This window comes from Salvelinus sp. IW2-2015, linkage group LG16 (assembly GCF_002910315.2).
Source record: "Salvelinus sp. IW2-2015 linkage group LG16, ASM291031v2, whole genome shotgun sequence".
NCBI lineage: Eukaryota > Metazoa > Chordata > Actinopteri > Salmoniformes > Salmonidae > Salvelinus > Salvelinus sp. IW2-2015.
The window spans coordinates 10227161-10241505 of record NC_036856.1 but is presented as its reverse complement, the minus strand read 5'-3'; the positions used below and the strand labels follow the sequence as shown (position 1 = coordinate 10241505).

At 45.1% G+C, this 14345-nt stretch overlaps 2 protein-coding genes across 3 annotated transcripts in view; both read right to left on the bottom strand.

Annotated features, from left to right (window-relative positions):
- The window catches only part of LOC111975565 (KN motif and ankyrin repeat domain-containing protein 3), a 381145-nt gene that overhangs the window by 352032 nt on the left and 14768 nt on the right, over positions 1-14345 (bottom strand). Inside the window, exons 2-12 of one of the 2 annotated variants that reach the window (XR_011481148.1) lie at positions 14140-14258; positions 13057-13145; positions 11059-12933; positions 9305-9407; positions 8944-9168; positions 8390-8477; positions 7780-7999; positions 7415-7557; positions 7111-7311; positions 5987-6085; positions 5515-5657 (exon numbers count right to left, since the gene is read on the bottom strand). Coding sequence is in view for 1 of the 2 variants with exons in the window: in XM_024003921.2 (XP_023859689.1) it covers positions 5598-5657; positions 5987-6085; positions 7111-7311; positions 7415-7557; positions 7780-7999; positions 8390-8477; positions 8944-9168; positions 9305-9407; positions 11059-12933; positions 13057-13093 (3051 nt within the window). In the remaining variant the exon portion in view is untranslated. Of the gene's footprint in view, positions 1-5182; positions 5658-5986; positions 6086-7110; positions 7312-7414; positions 7558-7779; positions 8000-8389; positions 8478-8943; positions 9169-9304; positions 9408-11058; positions 12934-13056; positions 13146-14139; positions 14259-14345 lie in introns of those variants that run through there. The other variant, XM_024003921.2, reaches the window with a different exon arrangement.
- Positions 999-4658, bottom strand: ndufa7 (NADH:ubiquinone oxidoreductase subunit A7). The gene is made up of 4 exons (XM_024003922.1): positions 4547-4658; positions 4245-4294; positions 3935-4069; positions 999-1218 (listed from the first exon to the last, which is right to left on the bottom strand). The coding sequence occupies exons 1-4, from the start codon at positions 4595-4597 to the stop codon at positions 1128-1130; spliced, it is 327 nt and encodes a 108-aa protein (XP_023859690.1). The 5' UTR covers positions 4598-4658; the 3' UTR covers positions 999-1127.

The window sequence follows — 14345 nt, the reverse complement described above, 5'->3', positions numbered from 1 at the left end:
TGCAGATGTGTCAATGAGGTGGTCGGTTTTCAATTGGCTAACACCTATTACGTGGTTTGTGCAGGCTGAAATATAGTGTGTTGTGATGCTCACACTAACTTGTAACAAGCATGGTAACACGCGTTCGTTATTACACCCTTGGTTCAGCGGGGTTGGGTTAAATGCGGAAGACACATTTCAGTTGGACAAGTGACATTTAAATAAATGGGGTTTCTGTGAAAAGTTGGGCATGTCTGACATGAAAAATGCATTTAAGGGAAAAGGATCCACAGACACAGAGGCTGATTATCTACAATGCTGGCTGCCATGGTTAACACAAACACAGGACATTGGATGCTAACTGAATTGACTCAGAAAGTAACACATAGGCCTATAGTATCACAGCGAGGTCAAACGTGTGTGTGTGTGTGTTTGTTAGATTATCCCGTGTCCACAGCAACACTGTTGATTATTCTCTACCCCTAGTGCATGTGGTGTTCTATGGTTAAAGGCTTTCGCATGCTTCGGTTCGAGGAGCAATGAGGAAACGACATATGAAAATTAAGCATTGCATTCTACATCTGCATTGCTTGCTGTTTGGGGTTTTGGGCTGGGTTTCTATAGAAGCACCTTGTGATGGCCATCCATCTCAGTGCTAGCTGTGCCACTAGAGATTCTGGGTTCGAATCCAGGCTCCGTCACAGCTGGCCGCGACCAGGAGACCCATGGGGCGGCGCACAATTGGCCCAGCGTCGTCCGGGTTAGGGGAGGGTTAGGCCGGCAGGGATGGCCTTGTCCTCTCTCGCGCTAGCGACTACTGTAGCGGGCGGTCACCAGGTGCACAGTGTTTCCTCCGACACATTGGTGCAGCTGGCTTCCAGGTTAAGTGGGCATTGTGTCAAGAAGCAGTGCGGCTTGGTTGATGGAACTACTTTGGGGATATTAATCAGGTACCCAAAACTATGATTGACTGGCAAACAAATATGCTAATTACATGAATAATTGGTAACCACAAAACATTTCTTCAAACATTAGATAATTTATTAACACTTAGATATTTTACAGGTTTTGAACAATAGGGAGAGCAACATTGTGCTCTGCTGTCAGGCCTAAAGTAAGTCAGGAGAAAAATGATTTGTTGATGTTGTTCAGAGGTATGGCTGGTCTGTAGACAGCGTGAGCTCCCTGGGAACATTACCAGGTGTGACAGGACGCTTTGCTGGCACCTCCAGAGCTTGGCTGTAAGAAAAAGCATAAGTTGGTATATTATTTAGAAGATGGTAAAATCAATATGTTGCAGCCCTCACAAAACAAATACACGCCAAACCAGTAAAAAAAATTAAAATAAGATACAAATACGTTAATTAAAATCAACGCAATTAATTAATTTTAAAAGCTTTTATGAAAATCTATATAAAATCTGAATTAAACAGTTGGACTGATCCTACAGCCTTCTTGGACTCAACCACCCCGAAGCAATTATCAGCAGACAACAAAAAAAAAGTAATAAAACACCAGGAGAGAGAAAGAGAGAGAGCTGAGCCACATACTTCTAAAATAACATTACAGGACTGCGATTGAGTTCGGGACCAGTTCTTGCGGTAGAGGGTGGAAGTCGGGCAGAAAGGTAGAGGGCGTGGGCGGGTGCGGTATGAAAAGCTGCGGGTGCGAATGGGCGGGATGAAAAAAAATCAGTCCCACGCAGACCTCTACTGGGCATACACTACACAAAAAATCTAAAATCTTCTAAAATCTAAAGCGACAATCCACTCAAAACCAGAAATTCTTATGATTTCCATAGTTATATAATGCAAATATGTGAGAACAATATGTTGTGTTTGTGTGCATTTCGTTGTTATAATAATGTAGGAAGCAACATGTGAAAATTATGGAAATATTTGAGCTCAAGTCGACGACAAAACCCACAATGCAAAGCTCTCTATAGACGGACATAGCTAGCTGCTAGCTAGCTAGAACACCTAGCTGCCTACAGACACTTGGAGCTTCAACCTTGCCAAATATATTTCACGGACAATAATAATGTTCCTTGAGTTGTTGGAGTTGAGAGTGACGCAAAGTAACTAACTGCTCTGACGAAAAGTAACTAACTGCTCTCTCATGTCTCTTCATTGAGCAGAGCAGCCCAAGCGGAGCCGGTGCTATGGCTACGCAGAGCACATGCAGACAGGAGTAGCTAATGCATATAACGTTACTAATGTTATTTCTGATTTCAGGTTTCTGGTAGGACCAGGCCTTAAATTTGGCAGAAGCAATCGGCATGGGTAGGGCAAAAAAATTCATGCGCAGGGCTCTACACAAACTAAAACAAAAGTCAAGATCAGCATGTGAAGTAGATAGCTAGCTGTAAAATCCCTCAAACAAACTGCACTATCAATTAAGAAGTTGGCAAAGATCGCATTTCTAGCTCAAAACTTTGAGGCAGTGTGGTTGCCTGGCAATGGGCCTGCGAGTCTGCTAGCAAGGAGACGAGAGGCGTTTGAAGGATCTGACTGTACTTTTAGAATATTTGGACAAAAATATGTACTTTGTCACTAATATATTGTAATGACCCTGGGTTTATAAGCTCGGAAATCGACTCTGCCGCACGAGCATGCTTTGCGGCACAGTCGATAGCGCGCCGGACCTCGGGCTAGGAGGTCGAGGGTTCGAGATCTGCTCCCTGCTGTTTCATTACAATATAGACTGATGTATGCCCATACCATRTATTGGCTGATTTGGAGTGCAAGTCATTGGTTTAAAAGCGTTATGAAATGTGATAGGGTATAACACACGCGTTCCTACACGATTACCTGATTTCAGACGGAGCACTTAAAAAAATGTCACCATGACCTAACCTCTATTTTACCCACAGATGGAACATAGAAATCATCAATTTGGTGAAAGCCTATTTCTGGGGGTAGATTATGCCTTTAACAACTTGGACGTGCTCACATTTCCAGATTTCCCTGTCCCAAATCTTTCATTCCGTCCATCCTCAACCCCAGGACACCGGTGCTCACATTACAAGACGATTCCCTAGTTGGTCCCGCCCTGCGTTTCTCTGTTGTCGTAGGGGGGGAAATGCTGACAATCAAACAGCTAGCTGCTTAACTAGTGTGCACAGTATTTATGAGCAGAAACATAAAAAAAGAGACGGAGAATATGGACCCGCAAATGGTTGGGCAGATGTGGACAATATGAACTTTCTATTCTACAGAGGGAATTGGAGGTAATATAAAACTTTCAATATTGAAAAGGCAGCTGCATCCTCTCCACAGCTCCACCAATGTGTCTATGGTCACCTCGATCCACACGGTGCTTGTTGTTGTTGCTTTCCTCAATATTGTTTTGGTCTCACATGCTGAGTGCTCAATGACTATTGGCACTAGTCCTTGCCCAAGCACTGCTCATACTACAAGATGCACAACCAAAATTTCACAAAATTATCAAGACACCGGACTGGGGTCTGGAGAACGGAACAGGTCCCATAAGTCCCGATGTACTGATCCTAGCCCAAGTTCATAGGATTTCACCTCAAATGTTGAGAAAAGTTTTTTATTTTGTTGACAACTAGAATGGCCAACTCAAGGAGTTGGTCTGATGGGTTTACTCTCATCTGCCTCCCCACTTGCTTGTGGGAACAATAGAGGAAAGGCCCCTTGTCCCATCATAACTGGACCACCTATTGAGATGTGCCTTTTGTTAAGTAAATCAAATGAAAAAGAGACTGGATTGTGTCTAAGAACATGAACTGGCAGAGGTTTCAAAGTACCATGGCAATAGGAGGGACAGGAGGCAGACTAAGGGCAAGGGCAGCCACCTGAGGACAAACAATAAAGCAGTCATACACTCTCAACCTCCACCCGCCTAGCCAGAGGAGGATGCAATCCCAAAACTTAACGCACTGCCATAGCCTTTAAGCCAGAGACTCTGTCAGACTTTATGTCCCACTCACCCAGCAGCGAGGGCCTTTTGACTGGACATCACGACGGTGGCTGGTGCAGACTCTCTACGCCCATCTCTGCCATTATAGTAATTGAAGGCAAACTTGTGACTGGGACCAACTGGAAGTTTGGGGGGTGGTTGGGTCCTGCACAAAAGATTGATACTAAGATTGTGTGGCATTTACAAAGTGTAGGCCTATTCCTTCTATATATAGAGTACAAACACCATCCGTACTTGTCATGCAAAACCTGCAGAAAATGTCCTGCCTAAATGGATTCTTAGTTAGCAAACATTCAAGACATGAATGACTTGCCACTTACCTCTTCGCAATCTCACCGTAGCGCAACTGGAGCTTTGCTTGCAGATCATGCTGTGTACATTTGATCAGGTGAATTAAAAGTAACAACTTGCTTTTCAAAGAGTCTTATATTGTTAACATGCAATGTTCGTTAACCAACTAAGGTAGCTAACAAGCTAGATAACGTCGTTAGCAAGCTCGACAGGCTTTAATAAACTATTCAAACGTGTAACGTTAGGAACCTACAAATAAGTTAGCTAACGTTACATTAATAACAAATTGCACCAAATACACAATGTGAAGAGATATAACGTTATGGCTTACCCCGGATAAAAGATTTCTGAGCCTTTGGATAATTTTTGTAGCAGTCGCCATTGTTGTCAAGGGCAGAATACTTCTTATTTTTCTTGTCACGACAGGCAGTCCATGTTAGATTACTGACACCTACCGTTCTGGAGTGATACATCAAGTACCGGTTTGTGAAATCGGAACACTCTTTTCATGCCACTTAGATACAGATATTACCGGAAGTGATTTTCGTAGCAGGCTAGAGGAGCATTTTCGCTAACAATAAGCCTTTTCTCAACCTTAACCTCAGTCTCCTAACCTGTTAGGAAAAAGTAACTTCCGGTCGTAGCTGTGTCGAAGTGGCATGAAAAGAGTGTTTCTCATGTGAAATCAGAATGTGCTACCAGAGCTATACTGCTAACAAGTTACATACACATTGTATTATCTGTGTGCTACCTGTTACCTATTAAACAATGTCATCTTATTACATAAATTTGCATTAAAAGTTGGCTTGATAATGTCTGACAGGATGGTTATTGCTTGAAATACTATTCAAACAAAAGCTCACCTTTATAGCTTGATCATGTTTGACATTAGAATATATGCTACGCATCATAACATGAACCTTTAAAAAAAAAAACGTTTAAAGTCATCTGGACCTCTTCTGCTAAGTACAGTGTCACATGTTATGTAAATATGTTTATTTTTTTACATGAAAATCAATACATGAATATACAAGGCATAGACAGTTAGTGCAGAGTTGAAAGACGTTGGCATGAAGATTGAGAAGGTAGTTAAAGAGTGAGGGGAACTAAACCTCAACACAGTAAATGAGTGCAAATAAATGTCCGCTTTACTGTATCATAGAAAACTAAATGCTGCAGACCTTGAATTAGAAATGTTGCAAATGCAGATTAGTATCGTATATAGTAATGACATTTATGGAAAAATAACAATCTTATATTAACAATACAAATGAATAACGTATGCCATGATATAAATACATATATAGACAGCGGCAGTATTCCAGTGGAGCTTTTTCAACGCTTATGTCCAGTTATGTTTGTTTTTCCAACTTGGTGGCCAATCACTCCGCAGCAGACCATGTCTTTTGAGGACTAGTGGGGCTTCGAGACTTGTTTGTCCCCTGAAAGAAATATACCAATGTTTTCAGAGTGATAGTAGTAAAACAGGGCAAAAACTACAATATACAGTAAAAATACATAGAGCTGTAAAGAATATGCTCTAGGGGTCACTACTGCTACACATGCCAAGACAAGATCTTTCAACTAGGCCAACATACCACACCCAAACATTGGAGTGTAGCCGAGGCGATAATATTACACACTTGAAATTGCGCATGATACGGATATGTTGTGAGTGTGACCTATACTGGATTCAAGGCCAAACTGGCTGTTTGTCATATAAAAACCAGGCAGGTCCCTCGGCCTCAAGACCAGCGTCTGGGGAACTCACAGCTGCCTGGGCTTTGGTGTAGTTCATGTGGGCGTAGAGCAGCACAGCTGTGTCATTGTGAGAGGCCTCCAGGGCGATGGAAAGCGCATTACTGCCGTCCTAGAGAGGGAGGAAGACAAAAGGGACAGCAGGCTTTGCTATAAACCCTCTGAGGTGGGACACAAATAAGATTCCTGCCCATTCACAGCCTCATCACACAGTTTACAAAGAATAAGAAGCTATATGCCATTCATGCAATATAGAACTGTGTCTTTACTGTATACAGTCAAGGTGAGGCGTGGGCTATCTTATACTGCGAGGGCCGGTGTGGGTACAGGCTTTTCTTCCAGGCAGCCAAGCAACACACCAACTAAATCGTAGTTTATCAATTTTGATTGGATTAAAAATCAGGTAGATTAATCGGTTGTGTTCCGGGTTGGCTGAAATAAAACGTTGCACCCACAGTGGCCCTTAAGGTTGCCCACCCCTGGTCTAGGTCTTCAAACCAGCAAAGGGTTAACCCACATCTCTGTCTGCCTCACAATCCTGAAGAATTAGCTGTATCCAATTGTCACAAGGTTGAAAAAAACATGTTCCTAAATACTTTCCCAGCCCCTCTCAGTCTAGCTGCATCTTACTGAAACTCAATCCATGTGCTGCATGCCTAACTCATTTTGCCCCAGATGTGCTCTCTTAGATATATCAGTCTGGACTGGAGGTTCAAACTAGTCTGAGAAAAATCCACTGTAAAGTCATACTGTAGAAAAACACGGGTGTACAGATTATAAAAATATTGTCTTATTGCTAATTTAAAAATTAGCGTTGATTAAAAAAAGAAACAAGGATTTATAAAATAAATGTAATATGTTTTTGTATTCACTTCTTTGCTGCGTCGCAATAATCTAGTGGCTTCCTCCCCTGCTCTCCTCTCCATCTGCAGCACTGATGTTAAGACAGGACATATAAAACAATATGGCAAAAGCCTATCAGAGTACTTGCTTTGACCTGCCTAGTTCTTTCAGTTCAGCGTGAAATGGAAGAGGTAGAAGATGAGGAAAGTGGACAGAAAGAGGAAGCCAGGTAAGCGTGTAAAGACACACTGAGTGTACAGGGTAAACAGCCAGACAGACAGTAAAGGAACTCACATTGTCCACGATGGAGATGTCACAGCCCGGCTGATCCAGGAGCAGCGAGACAATCTCGGCGCGGCCATGCTCGCTGGCGCACATGAGCGCCGTGGAGCCCTCGTCATCCTTCACGTTCACTTCAGCCCCGCAGTCCAGCAGCGCCCGCACCATCTCCTGCCGTCCATGGCTAACGGCTAACATCAGCGCTGTCTGGCCAGCCTAAACACAATGTAGCCCAGTTAGCATGGTGTTAGCGACAACACACAAGCGGCATAGACTGAGGGGGATAGACTGGATTTTATGTGATTTGAGAAGGACTTGCCTGGCTGGCCTTGGCGTTGACGTTGCCCTGACTGAAGAGCTTCCTGACCACCACCATGTCATCCTCCTCTTTCACAGATGAGAGGGCCGCCAGCATGATAGCAGTGTAGCCTGCCTTGTTCTGCTTATCTACACAACACATGCCTGCACAGAGCACACCCACCCCATGGTGAAACCCCGGGGCATGGAAACTTCCTGACGATAAGTACATGGCATAACTAATGTGATTTTATGCCTGTAGTTAAACCATGAATACCAAACTTCTGAAGATGCATTATGATCATTAGGATCTCTTCACTAAGGTCATAAGCCCTGACCCTAACACAACTTCCCCGAGATAAGTGAACACTCCTCACTCCAACTAACCTGTGTCCAGTAGTAGCCCCACTACTGTGAAATTGGAGTGGGAGACGCTGTAGTGCAAGGCCGTGTTACCATTGCCATCAGTCATGTTGATGACGTGGGCCAGCAGGGCAGAGGAGACCTCAGTGAAGGCCATCAGGTAGTCTGAGACACGGGGCGGCTGGGCCATCTTTGCACTAGAGATGCGGAACCATTCCAGCTGCACAGTATGAGTGCTGGAGAGCTACAGTACAAGACAAAGGGGTATGGAGGAAGGATGTGGGATAAGATCACTGATGGAATACAGCTACATAAAGGTTATCATACTAATATGATTATAAACACTTGGAACATCAGGAAGACATTTTATAACCATGCAGAAGTCTTGGTGATGTATTAAATGTTTATAATCGTATTTAGCGTGGCATGAATTGGACTAAGGAGACTATGTCCTCGCAACCACTTCTTCAAGTTATGGAACTTCAAAACACACTTGAGAGATTATGTGTGGTTTGAAAAAAACAAACAGGGTATTTGTTTCCAAAAATCAGGTATGAGCTAATTTTGAAAAGGAAATTCAAGATTTCTAGGATAAAATAAAACGGAGGAATTAAAGAGGCATGCTGAAACCTACCACTTCTTTACTCTTCAGTGGTTTGACATCATTCAGGTGGTTCTTCAGAATGAGAGAAGCCTCATGCATTTTTGCACTCAGCTCAAATCTATGACAAGGGATTACTGCAATTAGACATGGAAGTTATCTATGGTAGTGACTGACTGGGATCTAACACTTGTGCAATGTAAAATGAGACTCCTATATAACGTATTCAACTACTTTTTGTGCAAACATCTTGGCTATAATTCCATGTCAATAATATACACATGCATAGCTTCACAGATGATAATGTTGCGAAATTACTTTGGCTACTGCGGTAATTTAATGGTTTGATATGCTAATTCAGACCTGATTTGCTACCATTACACCCTTAGTATTTACACTAACTTGAGCAAATTCAGGGCACCTAAAGGCTACAAACCAAAATAGAAGATCCAAATTTGACTACCAACATACTTCTTTCAAGGAAAGCAAACTTTCAACAAATTCTGAAAATTCTGTTGACTATCCCTGTAAAATTGTTATCTGCAAACAATGACAGTTCCATGAGCTGTAGTTGTAATCAAGCATACTTCTCTTTCACTGCATCTGGACTGTCCTCAGTGGCTTCAGTCCCTGCTGCTAAGGCCATATCATCACTATCGGTGTCATCCATATTAATGTTCCTCTCTTCATCGGAGGTCTCCTCCAGAGCTGCCTCTCCATCTTCGCCATCACTACTGTCCGAGCAATCATCCACTTCACTGTCGCCCGAGGAACTCCCCTCTTCCTCCTCTTCACTAGATGTCGACTCATATCTGAACAGAAGTACATGTCTAGTTAGTTATCTTTAACATTGGTCATCCTTTTCTTCTAATATGCCCTGTGTATTATCAGTGTGATGGTAATATGTGCAGATTTTTGCTCATTCAATGATGACAAAGCACCACTTACCCCCCGTTGAGAATGCCAACAAACTGCAAGCTCTTCTTGCCGCTGCTACGTGATTCACTGGAACTACTCCCATCCTTCTTCTTCATGATGGACTTCAGCATACCTGTGGCCACAACGGACTCGGTGAGTGACCCAACCAATATGCTACTACATTGAATTCTACAGTTCCTTTGGAAAGTATTCAGACCCCTTGACTTTATCCACATTGTTAGGTTACAGCATAATTCTAAAATCTATTAAATTATCATTTCAATCTACACATAATACCCCATAATGACAAAGCAAAAACTGTTTATTTGCTCATTTATTAAAATTTTTAAACAGAAATTACACATTTACATAAGTATTCAGACCCTTTACTCAGTACCCTTGGCAGCATTTACAGCCTCGAGTCTTCTTGGGTATTTTGCTACAAGCTTGGCACATCTATTTTGGGGAGTTTCTCCCATTCTTCTCTGCAGATCCTCTCAAGCTCTGTCAGGTTGGATGGGGAGCGTTGCTGCACAGCTATTTTCAGGTCTCTCCAAAGATGTTAAAATCGGGTTCAAGTCCGGGCTCTGGCTGGGCCACTCAAGATTATTCAGAGACTTCTCCCGAAGCAACTGCTGCGTTGTCTTGGCTGTGTGCTCAGGGTCGTTGTCCTGTTGGACAACGAGGTCCGGACCACAGTCTGAGGTCCTGAGTGCTCTGAAGCAGGTTTTCATCAAGGATCTCTCTGTACTTCTGTTCATCTTTCCCTCGATCCTGACAAGTCTCCCAGTCCCTGCTGCAGAAAAACACCCCCACAGCATGATGCTGCCACCACCATGCTTCACCGTAGGGATGGTGCCAGGTTTCCTCCAGACATGACGCTTGGCATTCGGGCCAAAGAGTTCAATCTTGGTTTCATCACACCAGAGAATCTGCTTTCTCATGGTCTGAGAGTCTTTAGGTGCCTTTTGGCAAACTCCGTCTGGCCACTACCATAAAGGCCTGATTGGTGGAGTGCTGCAGAGATGTTTGTCCTTCTGGAAGGTTCTCCCATCTCCACAGAAGAACTCTAGAGCTCTGTCAGAGTGACCATCTGGTTCTTGGTCACCTCCCTGACCAAGGCCCTTCTCCCTCAATTGATCACTTTGGCCAGGTGACCAGCTCTAGGAAGAGTCTTGGTGGTTCCAAACTTCTTCGATTTAGAATGATGGAGGCCACTGTGTTCTTGGGGACCTTCAATGCTGCAGAAATGTGTTGGTCCCCTTCCCCAGATCTCTGCCTCGACACAATCTTGTCTCGGAGCTCTACGGACAATTCCTTCGACCTGATGGCTTGGTTTTTGCTCTGACATGCACTGTCAACTGTGAGACCTTATATAGACAGGTGTGTGCCTTTCTAAATCATGTCTAATCAATTGCATTTGCCATAGGTGGACTACAGTCAAGTTGTAGAAACATCAAGGATGGTTGATCAATGGAAACAGGATGCACCTGAGCTCAATTTCGTGTCTCATAGCAAAGGGTCTTAATGCTTATGTAACATTTCAAAAAGCCTGTTTTCACTTTGTCATTATGGGGTATTGTGTGTAGATTGCTGAGGATTTTTATTAATTTAACACATTTTAGAATAAGGCTGTAACGTAACAAATTGTGGAAAAAGTCAAGGGGTCTAAACCTTCTGAAGGCACTGTATATTAATTTTACACCTGCTTTATTAATGTGGGGGGATCATTTATCTTCTATATGAATAACTATTGTATAAGAATAAATACACTTGGCACTCACTTTCAACCATTGTTGGAGTTGTGGGTGTCCTGGGCACCGTTTCCTCCTCTTTCCCTCCCTTTCCTTCGGCTAAACTGACCGTCTCCTCGCCAGGGGTGACCTTGTACTCCGCAATGGTCATCTGTCTCTTCTTCAGCGCAGTGACTGGAGCGTTCTGCTCTATAGTCTCATCCTCGTACAGATTCTCCCATTGACTTCCAGTGCTGACCAGTGCTACTGGGGTTGGTTCCTCTTCTGCAGGGCTCTCCACAGAGTCAGTCTGAGTGCTCTGGTCGTAATGTACGGCTCTCAAATCCTCACCTACACAAGCGTCAACCACCTCAGGACAACAGGAGACTGCGACATGCTGTGAAGCTGGCGTGGATGTTGTAGAGGTTTCGGTCCCCACTTGGGCATGGGCTGAGTCTGGTTTGGCAAGGACCGCCTTCTCGGACGTTGCTTTGGATTTCCTCTCATCCTCCTGGGCTTTGAGCACTGCCAGGTCCTCGTCAGCCTGGCCGAGTCGCCCCTCCAGAGCCAAGATGGACTCCTGCTGGAACTTGATGGTGTCCTGTAGGGTGTCAATCTCCCTCTGGGCCTCACTGCTCAGCCCCAGCTGGGATTCCATCACCCAAACCGAGGCCTCCTCTGTCTCCACCCCAGCCTGCACCCACTCCTCACGGAAGGCCGGTGCCTCCGTGGCCACACCTTTCTCGCAGACGTCCACCTGAGGCGTGCCCTCTGAGGCATCCTTGGAACCTTGGCTGTAGTAGAAGACCCCGGCGTCCAGCAACATGTCATCCCCGACAGCCACAGACCTCTTCTCCACAACCTTCTCAGAATGTGCTCCATCTTTCCCTGTCTTGCCTTCGAACTTCTCAGTCAGCTTTCTGAGGTCCCCTATTTTGCTTGGACTCTTGGGACTTCTGGGACTCTTGGGGGAAAAAGGAGGACGTTCCTGACTCTGTGTGCCTGCGTCCACCGTTGTGGTGGTAGTACTGCTCACTACTGTTGTAGCCTGTTGTTGGGCCGCCAAGGTCTTCTTCTCCTGCAGTGCCAGTAGGAGCATGTCTTTCTCAGCCTGTAGCTTGGCCACCTCTCTCTCCAGCACTGGGACGCCCTTCACTCTCTCCTCCATCTCCTTCAGTTGCCTCAGGGCAGTGGCCATCTGCTCTCTCACAGTCTGCAACTGGCTGGGAGGCAAAGTAGCCATTCCGGTGCTAGAGGCCGGGGTGCTCCTACCGGAGGAGTGGGGACTGGGTCTGGTCAGGCTACTCTGAGATGGGCTGGGGGTGGCAGAGAAGAGGTGCAAGGGCTGGTCATCTACTGTGGATGCTGCACTAGCTGGGGTAACATGAGTCGTCACAGCCCTGGGGCTTTGCTTTGGTGGGTCAGAGAGCTGGAAACAGGTGCCATTTTGGTGCTGGTGGCTCTGCTCCTGCTGCAGTCGCAGGCTGGTCTCCAGGAGGGTCCTCTCTACCCTGGGGTTACGTAGCGGAGGTGGTGGTGGCACTTTGGCGCCAGCAGAGAGGGGGAGGGTAAGGACAGATAGCGGGGACAGGGGTTGCCCCTCACTGGGAGCGGAGCCAATGCGATTCCGTGGTGGTGGAGGAGGGGGCGCACGACCATCTTCGCTGGCYGGTGAGGAGAGGGACTCTGTTGAGGTCCAGCCGCTGGCTCTTCCCCCCACATTCGGGCTCCGCTGGGAGGCTTTGACCCCCCGGGATGACCTGCGAGAGTTGACGGGTGCCCGGCGGACGTGGTGGCCGCTTTCTATCTCCTCCACATACTTGAGGAAGTCCAGGTCCAGCTGGAAGCCATACGGAGTTTGGACCGAATAAGAGCCCTGTTGATCCACCTCTTCCTGACTGGAGAATAGAAACGGTGCGCCCAGATCTGCAGTCCACAGGAAAACATTACAACAGTTATCAAATCTGTTTAAGTTTTTCAAGTCCCAGACATTATCCATTGTTACCACATAATGACTTGATAAATACCAGCTGGAACTGAAATGCTTACCAGGCAATTTGGGGTTGACCTGCACAGACTGAGTCATGGTTGTGGACTGAGACCTTTCAGCAGAAGCCCCCAGAGAGTCTACTCACAACCTGATAAGAGAAGGGAAACACTGACTCAGATACCTATGTGTTTTACTGAGGCTAGTGTACGCATGTATGAATTTTTCATGTGTTACCCAGAGGTAAAGAGAGCATGACATTTAGTTAAGAAGTAAGGAGGCCCGTAGCCTAAAATTACATTATTCAGGACGTCGTAGCCTGACATTCTTTGCTTGATGGCGAAATTAACTGTAGCAAATCTTTCTCATTCAAGACGAAACCCTCTTATAAACTACCCATAAAGCTCTTACTGTAAGGGCACCTGAAGACCTTTATACGAGAGACTCTATTTAGCAATGTTTTTGAATCCACCCCTTGCTGAAGGGCAATTTCCTACATTGGTCTGGGGTGGGTTTTTCAAAGCCTTCACGGCTAAAGTAATATGTTAATTCTCACACCAGCCCAGAATCACACATCTAGTAGGTTCATTTTTACGAATGATGCTAATTCACACATACAAGACAAACAAACATCGATGTTATAATTGGTACTCTCTCGCGGCTGTGCAGCTGGGTTGTGGAGAGAAATAACGTTGCGCTTTAGCTACGAATGCTTTGGGAAACCCACTCCCCAATGTTCCATTAGAAAGAAAGAGGTACTGTAGGTAACAAGGGGTTAATCCTAGGGTTGGTCTTTTTCTTTGTCGGAGGTGTTGAAGTCAAGAAGGGGATTAACCATAACATCACCTATACCTCCAAGCAGCATGTCTGAAAGCCCTGCACACGCTACAGATAAAAGCAAAGTTAAGTGGCCCAAGAACAAAAGCAACAGGAAACGATGAACAGAAGCCAATACAGACAAGCCAGATATTACATTAGGATCAGAAACCCAAACTATTGCTCTCAATCACAGAATGTGCCAACGGTTAAATCAACACGTTGTTCAAACAGGTTTGAACAACTTCTATTATGTCAGCTGTCATCATGTTTCAAAAGTGTTGCTAGTGTAGTATTTCTGATCGACAAATGTGTTGTATTGAAGTTACCTCGGTCATACAGTCTGTGGAAGAATCATAAAGGTGTCTTGACGCTGGGCCAGGGAGTTCACTTTGGGTTGGTCTTCCTGGCTGTCAATCCAGTTCTGGGTCACCGCTCCTTAGCTCCACTGACAGGGAGAGGGATGGATAGACGTCAGGGTCAGAGCAGAAACACACATGCATGCATGCAGAGGCACACACATGTACAGAGTTCA